Source organism: Phascolarctos cinereus, unplaced genomic scaffold, assembly GCF_003287225.1.
Source record: "Phascolarctos cinereus isolate Bilbo 61053 unplaced genomic scaffold, phaCin_HiC Scaffold_4;HRSCAF=312, whole genome shotgun sequence".
NCBI classification, from domain to species: domain Eukaryota; kingdom Metazoa; phylum Chordata; class Mammalia; order Diprotodontia; family Phascolarctidae; genus Phascolarctos; species Phascolarctos cinereus.
Window position 1 is genome coordinate 90,146,913 of NW_027555847.1, and position 19,726 is coordinate 90,166,638.

General features: G+C 43.3%; 1 protein-coding gene across 2 annotated transcripts in view; it reads right to left on the reverse strand.

Annotated features, from left to right (window-relative positions):
- The window catches only part of CYP8B1 (cytochrome P450 family 8 subfamily B member 1), a 35,993-nt gene extending 17,356 nt beyond the window's left edge, over positions 1-18,637 (reverse strand). Inside the window, exon 1 of one of the 2 annotated variants that reach the window (XM_078152416.1) lies at positions 17,308-18,637. In XM_078152416.1, the coding sequence (XP_078008542.1) occupies positions 17,308-18,582 (1,275 nt within the window). In that variant the 5' untranslated portion in view covers positions 18,583-18,637. Of the gene's footprint in view, positions 1-12,139 lie in introns of those variants that run through there. The other variant, XM_020999209.2, reaches the window with a different exon arrangement.
- Positions 18,638-19,726: the final 1,089 nt, after the last annotated feature.

The window sequence follows — 19,726 nt, forward strand, 5'->3', positions numbered from 1 at the left end:
ATTTCTCTCTATATCTTGCTGTTGGGCTTTGTTGGTAATATATAGAAATGCCGATGATTTATGTAGCTTGATTTTATAGCCTGCAACTTTGCTAAAGTAGTTTATTATTTCAAGTGTTTTTTTACTTGATTCTCTGGGATTCTCTAAGTATATTATCATATCATCTGCAAAGAGTGATAGCTTTGTTTCATCTTTGCCTATTCTAATACCTTCAATTTCTTTTTCTCCTCTTATTGCTAAAGCTAACATTTCCAGTACCATACTGAACAACAGTAGTGATAACAGACATCCTTGTTTCACCTTCATTTATTCCTATGCTCTCTACCATTTTTTTAAAATAGGAATGGGTGTTTTATTTTGTGAAAAGCCTTTTCTGCATCTATTGAGATGATCATGGGGTTTCTGTTAGTTTTGTTGTTGATATGATTGATTATGCTGATAGTTTTCCTAATATTGAACCATTCCTGGTATAAATCTTACCTTGTCTTAGTGTATTCTTGTGATAAATTGCTGTAATGGGTTTTTTTTGGCTAATATTTTATTTAAAATTTTAGCTTCTGTAGTCATTAGGGAAATTGGTCCATACTTTTCTTTCTGTGTTTTGACTCTTCCTGGTTTAGGTATCAGTACCATATCCATATCATAAAAAGAATTTGGTGAGGCTCCTTCTCAGCTTATTTTCCCAAATAGTCTATATAGTATTGCAACTAATTGTTCTTTAAATGTTTGATAGAATTCATTTGTAAATCCATCTGGCCCTGGAGATTTTTTCCTAGGGAGTTCATCAATGGCTTGTTCAATTTCTTTTTCTGAGATGGGGTCATTTAAGTATTTTACTTCCTCTTCTGTTAATCTGGGTAATTTATATTTTTGTAAATATTCATCCATGTCACTAAGATTGTCAAATTTATTGGCATACAGTTGGGCAAAATAGTTCCTAATTATTGTTTTAATTTCTTCTTCCTTGGTGGTAGATTCATCCTTTTTATATTTTTGATATTGGTAATTTGGTTTTCTTATTTCTTTTTTTTTTAATTAAATTAACTAAAGGTTTATCTATTTTATTGGTTTTTTCATAAAACCAGCTCTTAGTTTTATTTATTAGTCCAGTAGTTTTCTTAATTTCAATTTTATTAGTTTCTCCTTTGGTTTTCAATATTTCTAATTTGGTGTTTAATTGAGGATTTTTAATTTGTTCTTTTTCTAGTTTTTTTTAGTTCTATGCCGAATTCTTTGATCTCCCCTTTCTCCATTTTATTCATGTAAGCATTTAGAAAATATAAAGCTTCCCCTAAGAACTACTTTCACAGCATCTCATAAGTTTTGATATGTTATCTCATTATTGTCATTCTCCTGAATGAAGTTATTGATTCTTTCTGTGATTTGTTGTTTGGCTCATTCATTTTTTAGGATCAGATTATTTAGTTTCCAATTATTCTTTATTCTATCTTTCCATGGCCCTTTATTACATACAATTTTTATTGCATCATGGTCTGAAAAGGATGCATTTAACATTTCTGCCTTACTGCATGAGATTGTGAGGTTTTTCTGCCCTAGTACATGGTCAATTTTTGTGTATGTGCCATGTACTGCCAAGAAAAAAGTATATTCCCTTTAATCACTATTCAATTTTCTCCAGTGGTCTACCATACCTAACTTTTCCAACATTCTCTTCACCTCATTTACCTAGTTCAGAGAGGGGGAGGTTGAAGTCCCCCCAGTAGTATAGTTCTATTTCTTCCTGTAACTCCCTGAACTTCTCCTACAGGAATCTGGATACTATACCATTTGGTGCATATATGTTTACTAATGATATTACTTCATTGTCTATGGTGCCTTTTAACAGGATGTAGTTTCCTTCCTTATTTCTTTTTGATAAGATCTATTTTTGCTTTTGCTTTGTCTGAGATCAGGATAGCTACCCCTGCTTTTTTTTACTTCAGCTGAAGCATAATATATTCTACTCCAGTCTTTTACCTTTACCCTATGTGTATCCCTCTGTTTCAAATATGTTTCCTGTAAACAACATGTTGTAGGATTATGGTTTTTAATCCATTCTGCTATCCACTTCCGTTTTATGGGAGAGTTCATCCCATTCACATTCACAATTATGATTACTATCTGTGTCTTTCTCTCCATCCTATTTCCTCCCATTTATGGTTTTCTTTCTCCTTTCTCCCTTTCCCTCCTCAATAGTGTTTTGCTTTTGACCACTGCCTCCCTCAGTCCTACCTTCCTTCTCTTTCTGTCCTTTCTCAAAGAGAAAAATTATTTCTGCTGAAAGGATCACCTTGAGCCTGAAACAAGAAGTGCCAGACACAATAACTGTCTCGTGGAGAAAGCCTAGCTGAAAAGATGAATATCCTAATCTCCATTAGTATAGTCCAATAGAATAACCTAATCAAATCCTTCATCTTACAAGATGAGTAGACTGAAGTATGGAGAGATGCAGTGACCTGGCACTAGGTCACATAGCTAGTAAGTAACAAAGCTAGAATTCAGACCCATGTCCTGATTTGCAAACTACATTCTCTTCTTTAGAGTGGTAAGAGCACTTTTTAAGTCCTAAAGTGTTATGTCAGTGGGAATTATTATTGATGCTGGTCATTCAGAGTGGGAGCCCATATCACTTGTCTCAAAGTACACCTGTTGAAGTTTATATGTTTGGGGTGCTCAGACCCCAAAATCACATCCTGCCTGAAAGAATTTGACCCAAGCCTTCTTTCAGCCAAAGACAAGGTTTTTTAAAGATGAACCATATAGGCCAGACTCTTAAGAAATCTGAACATTTGTGATGCTCATAAGGACAAGCAGGGATGAGGAAGTCTCAGTCCCTAAATGGCAGTCAGGATGCATCTTATATATAGCCAAGTAACTTGGGATGACCAGAGGAGGGCCTGTAGGGAGGATCTTAAAGCTTGGGTGACTGGGGAAAGTGTCCTGGCAGATTCCCAATGTGAGTGTCTGGGTGGTAGAATGGAGTCTGGATAAGATCAAGGATGGGAAATAAAACCCAGGGCTATTAGTCCAGTAATAGACAATAGAGGGCTGTGCTTAATTAGGGTAATAAAGAACTGGGAGATGGGGCCTAGAAGATAAGGAAGAGCCAGTTGATCAGAATAATAGTAACTTCAGGAGGCTGCTAGACTTCCTTGACCAGGTAAAAGTTCAAATAGGGTTCAGGGGTTTTCTGGGGCCCATAGACAAATGGGACCGAAATTACTTTTGGGGCAAGGGGCAAAGGTCTGGGCTTAGGCCTGTACCCCATCATTCCCCCCTCAAACAAATAAGACCCAGATTCCTTTGGGGCATGGAGCAAAGTTCTCAGCTTCTGAAACTGCTTCCTTCTGGCAAAGGGTGTAGAGCTGTCCTTGCCTCACTTGGTCCTGTTTAAGGGGTCAGACTTCAGGACCCGACTGATGCCAGGTTCAGTGGACTAGAGTCCTTGGACTCAGTTGGAGTATTGGTATATAGCCAGAGCAGTCATCTGGAAGTTGATGGCTCTGACCCTAGAGGAAACAAACCTGGCAAGAATGTTAAGCAAACAAGGACCAAACAGGCACAAGAGAAATATAATCAATAGGGGAATAAGAATAGGGGCCAGTTTAGAAAGGAGCCAGGATTTCTGTGAAGAAGATGATTTTGAGGCGCTGAGGTTATCATGGATGGCTTGCATCCAACTAGATGCAAGAATATGTTCAGTGCAGATCTCTACCTGCCCAGAATTGTTGATGTACATGCAACAGGTTGTGTTTGCTAGAGCACATAGACCCCCGTTATAGGCAAGCAGGTAGTCTAGGGTTATTCTATTATCTAGAACCACTTTTGCTAAGGAATCCAAAGATTGCTGGATTTCCCGGAGACTATAAGCTGTCTTGTTTGCCAACTGGTAAATACTCTCTGTAAGGTTAGGGAGAATATGTTCATTTTGTAGGTGATCATACCAGGTGTTGACCTGAAAGTTGGTTAAAGAGACAAGCTAGTGATAATAAATCCATATTGTTTTATTCCCTTAAGTTAGCGCATGTACATGTTACATGGAGCCAAAGGTTTAACTCTGACTGAATCAAACAATTTTAGGAGGACTCAAGGTGCCTGTGTTACTCAGTTTATGATCTCCATGTGTTTAACCAGAGGATGAGAAAGGAATAGAACAAGACAGGCAAATGTCAGATCCAGGATATTTGTGTTTCCTTTACCACCAAGATGAGAAAAATTCCCATTCAAGGTAGTGTCTGGGTTAAAGGAGCCTTAGTGGTCATAAACATAAGAATGCTCTTGATCAGCTTTAGCTGTTGACACAGGAAGGGGCATTCTCAGTTCACTTAGGAAGAAAAGATTAATTCAGGTTTTTGGCCCTTATTGGGGCTCAGTTGACCTTAAATGATTATCACAGGGCATGAGATACTCTGCTCCCTTTTTAAGGGACCAGAGGACACTTACCAAAAATCCATGCTTTACCCTTTTTAAGTTAGAGACCACGGGCTGTGTGGCATTGAAAATGGAGAAAGGGAATGCTAAAAGTCCGAGGGTGCACACCCCAAAGTCTTTGTAGGGTGTTAAGCATTAGGTGGCCAAGACAGTAGTTCTGGGGTCTTGACATGTGTTGGCACTTTATCTCACCTCTTCCCAAAAATTCTTGTGATGTGGTTCACTGATACCACAGAGAAAAGTATAGCCTTTGGGGGCACAGATGGACTGAGTCCATAATAGGCTCCAAGGATCAGATTGGTTGCATATTAAGCTCCCAGTTGAGAGGGATGTCTTCTGGAGGTCAATAAGAGTGTTATAACCAGAAGGGGCTGTGACATTGTGAATTAACTTAGAAGTAAAGCTTAAAATGAGGGAACCTACTAGGAGCATAGAGGGAGGGATGTGGTCATAGGTGCAAGTAGGAAATGCTCCCTCAGTACGGTTGGTACAGCTGGCTGATGTAAAGTTCCAAAGACACTTGTCACTAATGATATCTGCGCAGGTAGTGGAGGTCAAAAGACCAGCAGAAACTCTTACAAGCCCTCGGCCCTCCCTCCACAGTATTAGCTTGTCCAGTGTCCTTGAAGCTTGTCTTCCAAGTAAAGGAATATTCCCCTTCGGAGAAGCAAGGTGTCTATATAGAGAGAGTAGCCCCTAGAGGAGTAGCCAGAATAAATGAGGTGGCATAAACTTCTGAGGAAGTTGTATTGGGGAGAGGGGCTTTTGCAAAAATGGCACATAGCGGGAGATGAGAGTTACCCTGTGGATGTGAGTGGCATACCCAACAATCTTGGACTCCTCCCCAGCCTAGTGAGTTTCCCAGTTTAACTAGGGATTTATCTTCCCACTTTTGGAGGCCAAGTGTACTTGAGATATCAGGGAGGAGGAAAAGGACTAACACTATCATTGTCAAATCAGAGGGAAATGATTTCCAGAGGGAGAGAAAAGGCAAATTCTCTGGAGGGAATTAAAGATGGCATGGCCAAAAAGAAAAGGGCAAATATAATTTCACCTCTTTTTGTCTGAGTATAATTTTACCTTTTCCTCCACCTATTTGCCGAGGGGGGCCAGGGCCTTTTTTTTTTTTTTGGCTAGACAATGGGGTTAAGTGACTTGCCCAGGATCACACATATAGTGAGTGTTATGTGTCTGAGGCTGGATTTTGAATTCAAGTAACTTCTGAATCCAGGGTGGGTGTGCTATCCACTGTGCCACCCAGCTGCCCCGAGGAGCCTTTCTAAATCATAGCTTGAGATCCTCTAAGGGCTTACAAGTATATTCTGGAGTCTGGGGGGTAGGGGGTGAAGCAAGAGGTGACACTGGTTTAATCCTAGAATTATGAGTCGGGGGGAGGGGCTCCAGTTTTACTGCTGTTGGAGCGGTGAACCTGGCATCAGTCGGGTCCTGAAGTCTGACCCCTCGAACAGGACCAAGTGAGGCAAGGACAGCCAGGTTGTACTGGGGCAGGACACTCCTTTCCACTGCCAAGAGGTTTTGGAAGATGCTTGTTAGCATATTCTGTCAGGACATTCCTGATAACTCCTAATTGAGTTGCAAATTGAGTGATCAGATGCTGTTCAGGGTCTACTAAGATGTCAGAGGTTAGGAAGGGCCTCCCCTAGTCCAAAGGGGCTAAGCTTGATATTTTTCTGAGGTGTGATAGAGACTCTGAGTAGCCCAGCTGGGAGATTCTTAATCCAATCTTCTCAGGTTTCTAATCACAGTTTAGTAAGGATTCCCTTAAGGGTAGGATTCATTTTCTCTGCTTTACCAGAGGATTTTGGATTCCAGGCTGAGGAATCCTGAAGATTCCAGGAGGTAGTAAGTGATTTTAAGTGTCTTTGCCACAGCCTGTGTTATCTGTGAAATGAAAGTCGGGCCACTGTTGCTCTGTAAGGAGCTAGGCAATACTTCCTGAGCCTTTTCAGTTCTGCAAGGAGAAGCTTCTACCCAATTAGGAAAGGTGTCAACCGAAACCAAAAGAAATTTGAAACCCCCCCCATGGGGGCATACGTGTAAAGTCTATCTGCCAATCTTCACCTGGGTAGGTACCCTTCCTTTGAACAGGTTTTAAAAGGGGAGGCACGTTTGACTACCTCTTCAGGATTTACCTGGGCACAAGTTGGGCAAGCCCAACAGACTTGTCGGATGGTTTCCCCTGACTTACTGCCAGTAAAAGTGGGCCTTATCAGAGACTAGAGTGTTCTTCCCCAGGTGTGTGGCCTGGTGTAAGCCAAAAAAAAGCTTCCACTGGCTCTCCTCTAGGACAAGGAGTTGGCCTGAAGGTGTCAGAAACCACCCAGAGGAGGAAAGAGAGTATCCCCTTTCTTTAGCAAGGGCTTGTTCTTGGGGGCTGTAGAAAGGTGTGAAGGAGTCCCGGGAGCTGTGGGTATAAAGGAGCCAGTATAGTCAATTGGCAAGCAGCATTCTTTGCTGCAGTGTCTGCTAGGAGATTTCCCACAACCTGATCTCTTTCCCCTTTACAAAAGATAACAGCTATCTCAGATGGCTTTTGAACAGCTAAGAGGAGACATGAAATCTCCTGGGCATGTTTGATAAGGGAATTTTTTTGCTGTCAGATATCCCCTTTCTTTCCAAATTCCATGGGCTTGTAGAACATGGAAGTGATGAGGTCTAGAAATTTAGCAGTGCTGGAACCCTGAGATTGAGATACGTGGGTCCTGCCTGAAAGAATTCGACCCAAGCTTTCTTTCAGTCAAAGACAAGGTTTATTAAAGATCCACCATATTAACCAGACTCTTGGAATCTGAGAGTCTGTGAGGTATTGGCTAGATTCTAAGAACCAGAGCAGTGGCTAGATTTTAGGAATCTGAGCACCTTAATGGAGACAAGATAGACCTTATATACAAAAAGACTGTGGGAGGGACCTAGGAGTGGCCAGTAAACTGGAGTGAACAGAACTCCTGGAACATGGACCTCTTGGCCAAGGGAGAATACAGACTAGATAGGATTAAGGGTGGGAAGTGTCTTAAAGGAAGGCCAAGCTAGGTTAAGGGTAACAGAATTGGGAGAGTGGATGTAGCCAAATGAAAGGCTACTTGATGGGATTATAGCCTCAGGCTAAAGCCAGAGATTTGGCCATGTGGGAAAGTCTAGGGTTTTTCATATTTCGAGTTAGTATAAACATTTACCCTTTTATTTTCCCCTAACTCTAGGGCTCTAGTGAGTGCTATTAATTCTGCCTTCTGGGCAGAGGTCCCAGGGGGCAAGAGTTTGGCCTTTATAGTTTGGTGGAGGCTAACCACTGCATATCCAGCTCCCCTAGCCCCTTATTAATAAAGCTTAAACCATCCGTGTACCGCACTAATTTGGGGTGCCGGAGAAGAAAATCTTTTAGATCAGATTAACTGGCATAAACACAATCTAAAGTCTCCTTGAAATCATGAACCAGAGCACCTGAGTGGGCACTGTCTGGAAGGATTGCTGAGTTTAGTGTGTGGCACACCGGAAGGATTAGGTCAGGGGTATCTAAGAATAAGGCTTGCTATTTAGTGGGCCTGCTGGAAGCCAGGCACTGGTGGCCCTTTTCTTCCAGGATGCTCTGAACTTGGTGAGGAGTCAGGACTTCTAGGGGCTGGCCAAGTGTAAGTTTAGAGGCTTCTTCAATTAGAATGACGGTAGCAGCCACTGCCTAGAGGCATGCAAGCCATCTAGCAGCTACAGAGTCTAATTGTTTTGAAAAATAAGCAGCAGGTCTAGGGTCAAGTCCTAAGGACTGGGTCAGGACTCCCAAAGCCTGTCCTCTCCTTTCATCCACATACAGAATGAAATGTTTCTCTAGGTTGGGTAGAGCTAATGCTGGTGTGGTGGTCAATTTAGATTTTTAAATCTCAAAAGCTTTAGCCTGGTTGGGGCCCCACTCTAGAGGGAGTGAGTCAGGGCCATGGGTAGAGTCATAAAGGGGCTTAGCAATAAGACCAAAATTAGAGGTCCAGAGTCTACAAAATCCAGCCATGCCTAGAAAAGCTCAAAGTTGTTTCTTAGTGGCTGGGACAGGGATAGACAGGATTGTCTTTTTCCTCTCTGTGGTTAAGGAGCAATGGTGGGTGTTAGTTTGTGGCCCAGATACTTTATAGACTGGCATGCTATCTGGATTTTGTTCTAAGAGGCCCTATAGCCTCGAACACCCAAGAAATTAAGAGCTTCTGTGACAGCAGCCAGAGAAGCCTCCCGGGTGGGGCTATGAATAAGAATATCATCCACATATTAAATTAAGCTACTATTCCCTGGTTCCAGGTACCTTAAATCCCTCCCCAAAGCTTGGCCAAATAACTGAGGGCTATCCTGAAACCCTTGAGGCAAGATTGTCCATGTTAGCTGACATGGACTTGATTTCCCAGGGAGTGTCCATTCAAAGGCAAAAATAAATCGTGAATCCTTGTGAAGAGGTATGCAAAAAAAGGCATCTTTGAGATCCAGGGTAGAAAACTATTGGGTACTCCCAGGGATCTGAGTGAGTATAGAATATGGGTTAGGGACTATGAGGTGTATTGGAATAACAGCTTCATTAACAGCCCTGAGATCTTGAACCATTCGGTATTCCCCCTTAGGCTTTTTGAGGGGAAGGATAGGAGTATTATATGGGGATTGACAAGGAACAAGGATTTTATACTTTTCATTCAATGGTTGTAGTCCCTTCCAGGCCTCGGGCTTAATTGGATATTGATGGCAATGGGGGAACACATCAGAATCTGAGGCAAACAACAGCTGGGGTGGCATAAGTAGCTCACCCAGGAATTCCCTGATCCAAAACAATTGGCTCAACTGTCTCCCACACTTCTGGGGGAACATGGGGAAGTCTGGTGTATGGAGGGAAAAGGGAGATAGGAGGCTTAACTAGAGAAAGATTGGCTTCCCAATTTCACTATCAGATCCTTTCCCAACAAGGGGGCAGGACAAAAGGAGATGATAAGGAAGGAGTGTTCAAATAACAGATCTTCAAATAGGTAGGGGAGAGGGTATGTCTCACAATATCCCTTAGTTTTCCCTTCCATACCCATGACCCAACAGGTCAAGGGGTGAGTAGGGACAGAGTAATTAGTTAAAACAGAGAAAGTAGCCCACATGTCTAATATAAAGTGGGTAACCTTACCTTCGACCTCAATTTCCACCCACCGCTTGGCAAGAGATGGGGAAAGTGGGGAATGATGGGCCTTCCCATCATTCCGAGTCGAGAGGACTGGAGGACAAGGTACAGGGGGTGGCTCCACCACTTCTCCAACCTTGGGGACAATCCTTCCGCTAATGTCTCTCCTGGTCACATGTTGGGCACGGTCCTGGTTACCTCCTCTGGGGGGAGTACCCTAGAGGGCCACTCCTTGGACCAGTGGCCCTCCTGGTGGCATTGAAAGCAAGTTTCCCCACTGTCGAGTAGCCAGAAGCGCCCTCGGGCCTTTTCCTGGCCATGACAGCAGCCAGGAATTGAGCATGTTCTTTGTCTCTAGCCCTCTCCCTATGTTGTTTCTCCTCTGTTGCAACTAGGTCTCTGTTGTTAAAGACCCTAAAGCCATCTCCAATAATTAGGCCTGAGGTGTTTGGGGTCCCATTGCCAATTTCTGCAGTTTCCTCCTAATATCTGGGGCAGACTGATTAATGAAATACATGCTAAGGACTGCTGCCCCTTCGGTAGAGTCAGGATCTAAATTTGTATACTTTTTAATAGCTTCTACTAGCCCATCTTGGAAAAGGGCAGGGTTTTCCTTTTCTCCCTAAGTAATTTCCTTAACTTTTTGAAAATTTACTTGCTTTCAAAATGCCATTTTCAGGCCTTCTAACAGGCAAATTATACCATGTGGCCTCTCTTTCCCCTATCCTCACTCTTCTGATAATTCTGAATGGGATGTCCCAGTGAAGACTTCTCAGTGTAATTAAGGTAGTGAGTTCAGAACACAGGATAGGGTTAAGAATAGATTACTGTAAGATCTTCTCTTTTTAGTGCCAAATATTAGCAGTTAAAATTTGTCTAGTTGTTAAGCCCTGGCCTGCCTTCTGATCTTATCTTGATGCGCCTTTTGTCCCAAGTCCCGGAGAACCCCTAAATGTTCAAGTCCCCTTATCTCCCCAAGTCCCGGAGAACCCCTAAATGTTCAAGTCCCCTTATCTCCCTTTGACAGGGTTTTATTTAGATGTCTTTCTGTTCCCAACATTATCTATTCAATCCCTGAGACCTCCCAAAAACAATTGTAAATTATCTTCCTAACTGCACATTTTTTATTGCTTCTTTGACATTATCTCAACGAACTAAGAAATATAGAGATGTATACTATATCCTTTGTCCTGTGTTAGAGTCTGGCATGTGAGGTTGTGAGCCAAATTAACAGACAGCTGTGGGGGAGGAGGAATTTTTTTATTATTTAAGCCAGCTTATGTGTCTATGTCCCTTGTCTCCCGTTCATCAGAGCTTACTGATGGAGGGACACCCAAATCTCGAGATTTGAAATATTAATAATTATAGCTATAATAAATTAACTTTCTGTTTCTCCTTGGACACCTCTGTGTTTTGTTTTATTTTTAATTTGAGTGGCATCCCACACAGTTCTATCCCAGGTCACCAGTGGGAACAGCAGCTATTCCTGGGGGGGTATTTTGTGGCGTCATTGCTAGCAAAATGATTGCCAAGCTTTTAGGTTTGTTCCCCGATTCTCCTCTTCTCCTCAGTGGTACAACAGGTAGAGAAGAGGATATGCAAATCACCCCAGGAAAGCTCGAATTGTAGGGACATGTCCCTGAACCCCTCAGTAAACTTAGTGGGATCTTCCGAGTATCGACCCAGTCTTTCTTTAACCTGATTGAGATCTGAAATGGAGAATGGAACATGCATCCTAATTGTTCCATTAGTAGAGACAGATACTTTCTTTAAAGGAAAAAGCCCTGAAAGCACTGTGGGAACAGGGGCTTTCAGGGTAGGAAGATAGGAAATCTCACTTCTTGTGAGCTAGGGATTAGGGAGTACCAGCTGAACTAGACTGGACTGCAAGGCTGGGGAATGGGCTGGCAAGGGAAAAGATTAGCTGGCACTGGAGGAGGTGGAGGGACTGGGGAGACTGGGGCCAAGGCCAGGGCCTGGGTGGTCCTTGCCTCAGAGGGAAGGGCTAGGGGAGGAAGTGCCGGCAAGACCCTTGTCCAAAGCCTGAGTAAGGGTCTCCTCAGGGGTAGGGGCCTGGGGAGTAGGCACTGGGGTGAGGCCCTTGCTCAAGGCCTGAGTTGAAGTTGCCTCCAGAGCAGGGGCCTGGGGAGGAAATGTAGAATAGGAGACATGGAAGGGGAACAAGGCAGAACCTGAAAGAGGGTGGGCCAGAGGAGAAGGGAAGGGAAACCAAGAGAAAGAGGGGGAGGGCAAGGAGGAGGTATGGGAAGCAAGGAGGGGCAGGGGAGAATGGAGAGCTGTAGGAGGAGCAGAAGGAAGGGTTGGGGAGAACAGGGAGCAGTAGGAAGGGTTAGGGAGGAACAGGGAGCAGAAGGAAGGGCTGGGGAGAATGGAGAGCAGAAGGAAGGGTTGGGGGGAGAACAGGGAGCAGTAGGAAGGGTTAGGGAGGAACAGGGAGCAGAAGGAAGGGCTGGGGAGAATGGACAGCAGGAGGAAGTGTTAGAAATAAGGCCTTAGAGAAATAAAGCCTTCTAGTTAAAAACAAAACTAAGCTCGGAGTGAGTGAAGAATCATTTATTTTACGGTTCTTGGGAGAACCAGGCAGAACCTCTTGGAAGAGATCTTGCCAATTACAGAAGCGAGAAAATGTTTTATACTGTTAAAATGCCACGACTCCTCCATTCTTTTACGGGTTGTAATCTTACAAATCTACCCATCTCATGTGCCCTTGACATGCCCCCTCCATCCCTCATTGTCCAAAAGCCTGTGCCCTTTGTCCTACTTAGGGCTAGTTAAAACCGGCTCTGCCCTCTAGAACTTTGGGGCCCTTCTCATTGGCTTGCCCTTTCAAGGTTTTGCAAGCTTGTTAAAACAATGTAACTGGCTATTACCAAATTCTTTGCTAATGTTATAAGATGTCAAAGGTTATCTTAAATTGTGGGAGCATGATACCTTGTCCCTTACAATCCCACCTCTTTTTCTTTACAAAAATCATGCTCCCACACTCTTTTGCTCTCTTTCAAACTTCTTTAACATGAGCTATTTCATTCTTTTCCATCATAAACCTTACATTCTCTGGCCCCATGACGTGTAAATTGGTATACTCTTCAGGTGGGAATCCCTTAGTCAATGTGATTTCTATCAATCTTTGAACTAATCCTCTTATACAGGGGACTATGCAACATCCCACAGTAGTGGTAATTGCTATATCCACAATTAGGGAAGTTATCAGAGACCTTGCTACCCCTTTCCACTTTCCAAACCACCTCTCCAGCCAATTAGTGATGGAGTTCCCCACCCCTATGTTTTGGGCCAACTCTTGGGATCAGACTCTACCTTCCTTGATCAGCAGTGGTTAAACTTTGCAATGCCTTAGTGATGGTTCTACCTGGGGCTGTGCTACTGGGCAACATTGCATCAAAGGATTTTGGGGACTTAACACAATATGGGAGAAGGAAGGGAGAAACTGACCGACACATTGACAAATTAAAAAGGGGGCAGTCCCCTTATTAAGTACAGATACAGAGACCCAAAAGTAACGACAAATTGTCCATTTAAAGCTTCAGAAGTCTCTTCTCATACATCTTTCCAACACTCTGGACATCATCTGGCAAAGTCCTCTGGTCTAAGTGCCATTCAAACAGTGTCCATCAGACTCTCTTCTTGTAGACATCCTCCTTCTTGTATCCACTCTCCTACAAGATTGATCTCAAAACAATTTTTAAATTACCTTGCCAATAACCAGGGCAAATAATGAAAGTTAACTCAATCCCCCATGTCTCCACTATTACAAGGTCAAAATTGGAATTTTGGCTAATTGCCATATTTTAAGAAACTCAAGTTAGAAAAATTAGAACCTAGCCTTACACTCTGAATTACTTCTAGTTTTATACCTTGCATTAATTTATTATTCATTCCTATTCATATTCCCCCATCAGGAAAATGAGATTCCACTAAGGAATTAATAACAGACTCCAATACCTAGTAGTTAATTTAAAACCAGTACATATCAAATACTAAAACAATCTCAACTTCGAATCATGTACAAATCAATAATCCTTAATTAAAATGGCTGCTTCTTTCCAGGCATTTACAAATCAAGTCACAAGCTATTCTTCTTTTAACATTAATTTGTAACAAACTGAGAAAACTTTAACATTAACTAAGTATTAACTAATTTCCTGATCTAATTATCCCCTAATGATGGGGTATGGGCCCAAGCCAAGACCTTTGCCCCTTGCCCCAGAAAGAATCTGGCTCCCATTTGTCTATGGGCCCCAGAAAACCCTTATACTTCACTCAACTGGCCTATATGGTTTATCTCCAACAAACGTCATCCCCTAGGTTGAAAGACCTAGGCTGAACTCCTTCAGGCCAGACCCTCGTGTTGATACCTTGGAGTCTCAGCACCCCCAAACCTCTAGACCTCATCATAACCATTATGAGAAATTAAAGGATCCTGACTCATACAGGTTTATACTAGTAACAAATGTCAAGACTGAATACTTAATTTTGAAATTCTAGGCCAAATAATTCAATCTTATATTTGCATCTTACTATAATATCCTCAGATGTTCCCGCACCAATCTATTGTTTAATAGATCTGATATTTATGCTTACAAAACTTATGATTATAGGAATTTGCTATGAAAGAATAAGAACATAACTAAAGAAAGGGAACAATGCTTTCCTAGATTCATGTCAATTCCAGGCAGAAGTTATATAATGACCAACTGCATTGAGCCAGGCTTTAAGTCTGCCAGGTGTCATAGTGGGGAAATTGAGTCAGGAGAATCCTACCTCAGCCATGCAGAAAAGTCATTCTCCTGACCTTCCCATGAGAACACCCTGTTGCAGCTCATGCAGGCATGAGGAAGTCTCAGCCCCTAAATGGTGGCCAGGATGCATCTTATATATAGCCAAGTAGCTTGGGGTGAACAGAGGAGGGTCTCCTGGTTCTGCTCGCTTCACTTTTCATGAGTTTGTGTAAGCCTTAAAGGTTTTTCTGAAATCAGCCTTCCTTGTCATTTCTTATAGCACAATAGTATTCCATTACTATCATTTGTTCATCCCTTCCCTAATTGATGGGCATCCCTTCAATTTCCAATTCTTTGCTACCATAAAAACAGCAGCTATAAATATTTTTGTAGAAATAGGTCATTTTACCTTTTTTTTTTATCTCTTTGGGATAGAGATCCAGTAGTGGTCTTGCTGGATCAAAAGGTAAACCACAGTTTGACAACCATTTGGGCATAGTCCAAAAAGGCTCTCCAGAATGATTGGATCAACTCACAACTCCACCAACAGGGTATTAGTGTCCCAATTTTCCCAATTACCTGCAACATTTCTTGTTTTCCTTTTCTGTCATATTAGTAAATCTGATAAGTGTGAGATGGTACCTCAGAGTTGTTTTGATTTGCATTTCTAGAAGCAATAGTTATTTACAGCATTTTTTCATATAACTATAGATAGCTTTGATTTCTTCATCTGAAAACCACCTGTTCATATCCTTTGACTATCAGTTGGGGAATGTTTTGTATCCTTATAAATTGGACTCAGTTCTCTGTATATTGGAGAAATTAAGTCTTTGTTTTAGGTGTTTTTTTAATGGGAGAGAAATAAAGTCTTTATTAAAGACACTGTAAAAATTATTTCCCAGCTTAGTTGAATGGTCTCAATGGATAATTTAAGCTGTGCTAATATCTCTCTCTAGGTTTAAAGCAGTCAAGAGAGCCAAAAAACTTGTGGCCATCAGTCAAGGCAACATCTGTCTAAACAGTACTGATAAAAGACTGACAAATCTGTACTCTTGGATACAATTTGGTAGCACCCTGAAGGAGATAGCAGTCAATGGTGGGATATAAAAATATACATGAATCGAAAGATGGGTTAAATTTTCATAGGCAGAGACATGGAGGAGAGTATTCTGGGCAGACTAACACGGGGTTGAAAGCTGGAAGGGATTAGAGATCACCTAGTCAGACTCTCATCTTATGGAAGAGGCAGCTGGGCCTTACAGAGGGGAAATGACGTCAAACATCAAGCATCTATAGCAGAAAGCAAAGGTGGGATTTGAACCCTGGTCTTTTGATTCCAAGTCCATGCATAAGCAGAACTCTGCCTATGCAACATATGGGAGAAGAAGGTGAGTAAGAAAGGGCGGGACCTGGCTGTTAGGGAGCTTGACTGGTGGGTTAAGGAATTTGGACCTTATCCTATAGGCAACAGGAGAAGCAGGATATCTTTGAGCTATGGAGTGATGGTGTCACAGAGTTCCTTTAGGGAGATGAATCTAGTAGCCTATATCATTGGGATTGGTGAGATCAGGAGGCTGGGCAGGAGAGTATTGCAACAGTCCAAATGAGAAGTGATGCCCCACACATCCAGGATTGTGAGAGTGGGTATGGAAAGAACTGGACAGATGTGAGAGAGATTGAAGAGGAAGAACTTAGTTACTGACTGGCTATGAGGAAAAGAGAGAAGGAGGCTGTAGTTAAAAATTGCTCCACACTCAGAGTCTGAGTGCCTGGGAGGATGGTGGTGCAAATAAAATGTAGAGGTGCAAGTTAGGAAAGGTCCCAGCCTTGGGAAAATAAAAATGGTTTTGGTCTAGGATGTATATAGTTGGGACATCAAGATGCAGCTAGCCAAAGGTAATCACACATTCTGTACTGGAAGTTCACCAAGAGCTTGATCTGGAATGTAGTGATGGAATGATCTGAATAGAGGTTCTAACTGTACTCTAGGAGGGAAAGAGATTACCAAGGGAGAGAGTGAAGAGAAAGAATAGAAGGCCAGGGATAGAACCTTGGGAGCTCAGGGGCAGGAAAAAGAGAAGAGGCATGCAGAAGAGACAGAGAAAGAGCAGTCAGATAGAGGAAGAGAGCAGGGTCACAGAATCCAAGATGTCCCACCATGTCTGTTCACTCCTAGAATCTTAGCCTGAAAGGGAACTCAGAGGCCATCAAGTCTGACTTGTACTTGAGCAAGAATACCCTGGACAATATCCCTGAAAAAGAGTTGTCTAATCTTTGAATGCTAATGTTCAGTGGCACTGGCTCACCCACCTACCCCCACTGTGAACAATACCATGGGACAGCCCTAAATGTTTGGAGGTTTCTCCCCCTGTTATTCAAGTGAAACCAATCTCTCTGCAACCTCTACCCGTAAGCAGAAGAGGAGTCAGTCAAGGAGATTAAAGAAGAGTCAGAGAGGAAGCCAGGTAGAAGAGAGTCTTCAGGAGGAAGGGATAGCCAAGAGTGTCCAAAGATACAGAGAAGTGAAACATGTCTGAGAAGAGACAATAGGATGTGTTGATTGGGAAGGGCATCAGAGAGCAATTTAGTAGGGTGGTGAGGCCAAGATCCGTGTTATAGGGGATGAGATTCTGGGGAATTGGTGTTTAGTTAGAAATGGGAAAGAGTGCCCTTCCCCCACTGCATCCTTGGGCTTGTGCAAAAGATTTCAGAATCAAATTAGATGCGTATCCGATATCGGAACTGGACATCATGTATTGGCTGTACGGTACCAAGTCCCAGGCGCTTCACATTTACTGAAGGGATCTTCACCTCCTGATCAACTAACTCTATGTCATATTGTGTGACCATCAAGAACACAAACATCTTTATCTCATTGAGGGCAAAGAACCTCCCAGGACAGATGAAGGGGCCGGCACCCCATGGCAACATGTGTGGCTTGATCCTTCTCCCTTGCTTGTAGAAAGTTACCTTTTTGCTGCCATCAGGGTTCAGGAAACGGTCATATTTGAATGTAGTGGGGTCTGGGTAGATTTCTGGATCCATATGGAGGAAAGAGTAGGGGAAGATGGAAACTGCATCTCCTTGGCGGATGGCATACTCCCTGCCATCATCCATTTTCAGGACCGTGTCCTCCACGACAAACCTGGTCAGGGAAGCGGCAGCCACCATGCGTAATGTCTCCTCAATGACACTGTCCAGCACTGGGATCTGCTGCAGCATGCTATACTCAACAGTGATGGGCACCCCACCTGGTCTTATCTCTTGCCCCATTTGCCTGAGGACTCTTTCAGCCTCCTCCCTCACAGCCTTCAGAGCCTTGGGATCCTTCAGGAGGAAAAGAAGGGTCCAGAAGGGCACTACAATTGAGTTGGCCTGGGATGACCAGAGTGCTACCAGGTTAAACTTGCTCTGTTCTGTCTCAGGCATTCCAAAATCAGCCAGCAGCTGCTGACTGGAACGGATCCATTCACTCACATTATCCTTCTCCAGGATTTGCTTTGCAGAGAGAATATCCCAGAAGTAATGTTTTAGCCTCCTCATTTCTTGCTTCTCCTTGGGCAGGAGCACAGAAGTAATCACCTTTGGAAAAAGAGTGTCAAATTTCCTGAATTCTTCAAAGACTTTCTGGGATTGGAGCAGGTCCTGAGCAGGGTTCACTTTGCCATTAGTAGGTAAGTTTCCAAACATTGCCAGGTAACCAGCTCTAAAGACAACGTTGCAGCAGTATTGAAATAGCCCATCCTGCTTCCACTCCTGGGGTCCTGGTCTCAGACCAACATCAGGTTCTAGCATCAGGGTCTGCAGGTCATCCATCATGGCCTGGGTCATCCCAACTAAACCATCACTCATCAAGTGCTTTGAAGTGTTATTCCTGATCATATTTTTCTGACCTTGCGGTTTTCGGTACTCAAAGGCTTTGAATACCAGGTTATTTGCAAAGTCAAAAGAGTCCAGCTTGCTTCTGCTCTCTTTCAGGATGGCGTCAAAAGAGAAGGGGTCTGTGACAAATGTGATGTACCGGCCACCAAGCTGGACAGTGAAGATGTCCCCATGACGTTCTTGCATCCTCTTCAGGAACTTGGAGACATCCTTACAGAAGTCCCTGGCATGGCCCAGCCAGGGAATAAGGCCTTTGTCCAGAGGGGGCTCTCTGGGTCTCCTCTGGCGCAAGGCCCCCAGCCTGTACAGCACTACCAAGACAGTGGTCACCAGGACTATAAACACAGGAGCCCAGAATGCCATCACCACCCCACAAGGAATCTGTGTTCCCAGGCCACTCAGAGAAGAATGAAATGCTTCTTGAGGATGAGAGACTTTTATAAGCAGAGGAAAGGCCCTTGCCTGTACCTTGTCCTGTCCCCAACAGGGTACAGGAGGTTAATTATTACTTGCTGCCTGTACCTTGTCCTGTCCCTAAAAGGGTCCAGGAGATTAATTATTACTTGTTGCAGGTACCTTGTCCTGTCCCTAACAGGGTACAGGAGGTTAATTATTACACGGAACTAGGCCAGAAAGCAACTGTTGTTCTGAACATTCTGTTTTTAGAAGACTGAGGACAACAAAGGGAGAACAGCCAGAAAATATTTAGCGAGGGGATGACACAGACCACACAACTAATAAATGTCTGAGGCTAGATTTGAACTCAGGTCTTATGACTCTAGGCCTAGCATTCTATCCACTGTGCCACTCCAAGGCTACAACTAGAACCGCTTGATCCCTTATCCATAATATTTCCCACACCATTCTTCCATTCTACTCCCTGCCTTTTATTTTACATTTTAGTTCAGTGAACCTCTTGAGTGACATTTCTAGGGTGGAAAAATGAAGAAGATGCTCTTCCTCCAACACCTGTATTGATAAGGCAGCAGGAGGGACTCAAGCAGATAGAAAGGGGGGAGGAGAGGCCAAAGCCTAACAGGCGGCAAAGCTCCTTCCTCTCTCTCAAGATCACTTCTGAGACTGAGGCTCTCACCTTTTCCCCCTCCCTGCTCTTAAGCACCAGAGCATGTCAGTACAGAAGGACTTCAGCACTCAGAGGCCAACACCATCACTGTGCAGAGGGTCCCAATGGGCATTTTGTCTTCATTTCTCTGGACTCCATCAGCCACGACGCTTTGGGGCCCAGAGGGATCCATAGATTGGGAGAGGGTGCTGAATCACAGAGCCTAGAGAGCATGGGTCAGACAACTAGGAGAGTATTGTAAGAGTAACATCCACTAGAATCCTTGACAAGTAGGGTGGACTCAATTTTCCTGACTCCCCACCACACAGGCTGGTCTTGTTTTTCTCCGTGTAACACCATACTTGGCGCTCCCTTCACCAACTCACACTGCCACTGACTGGCCTGCATGCCCACAGGAGTGGCTGTTACTCCTTCCAGGGACCT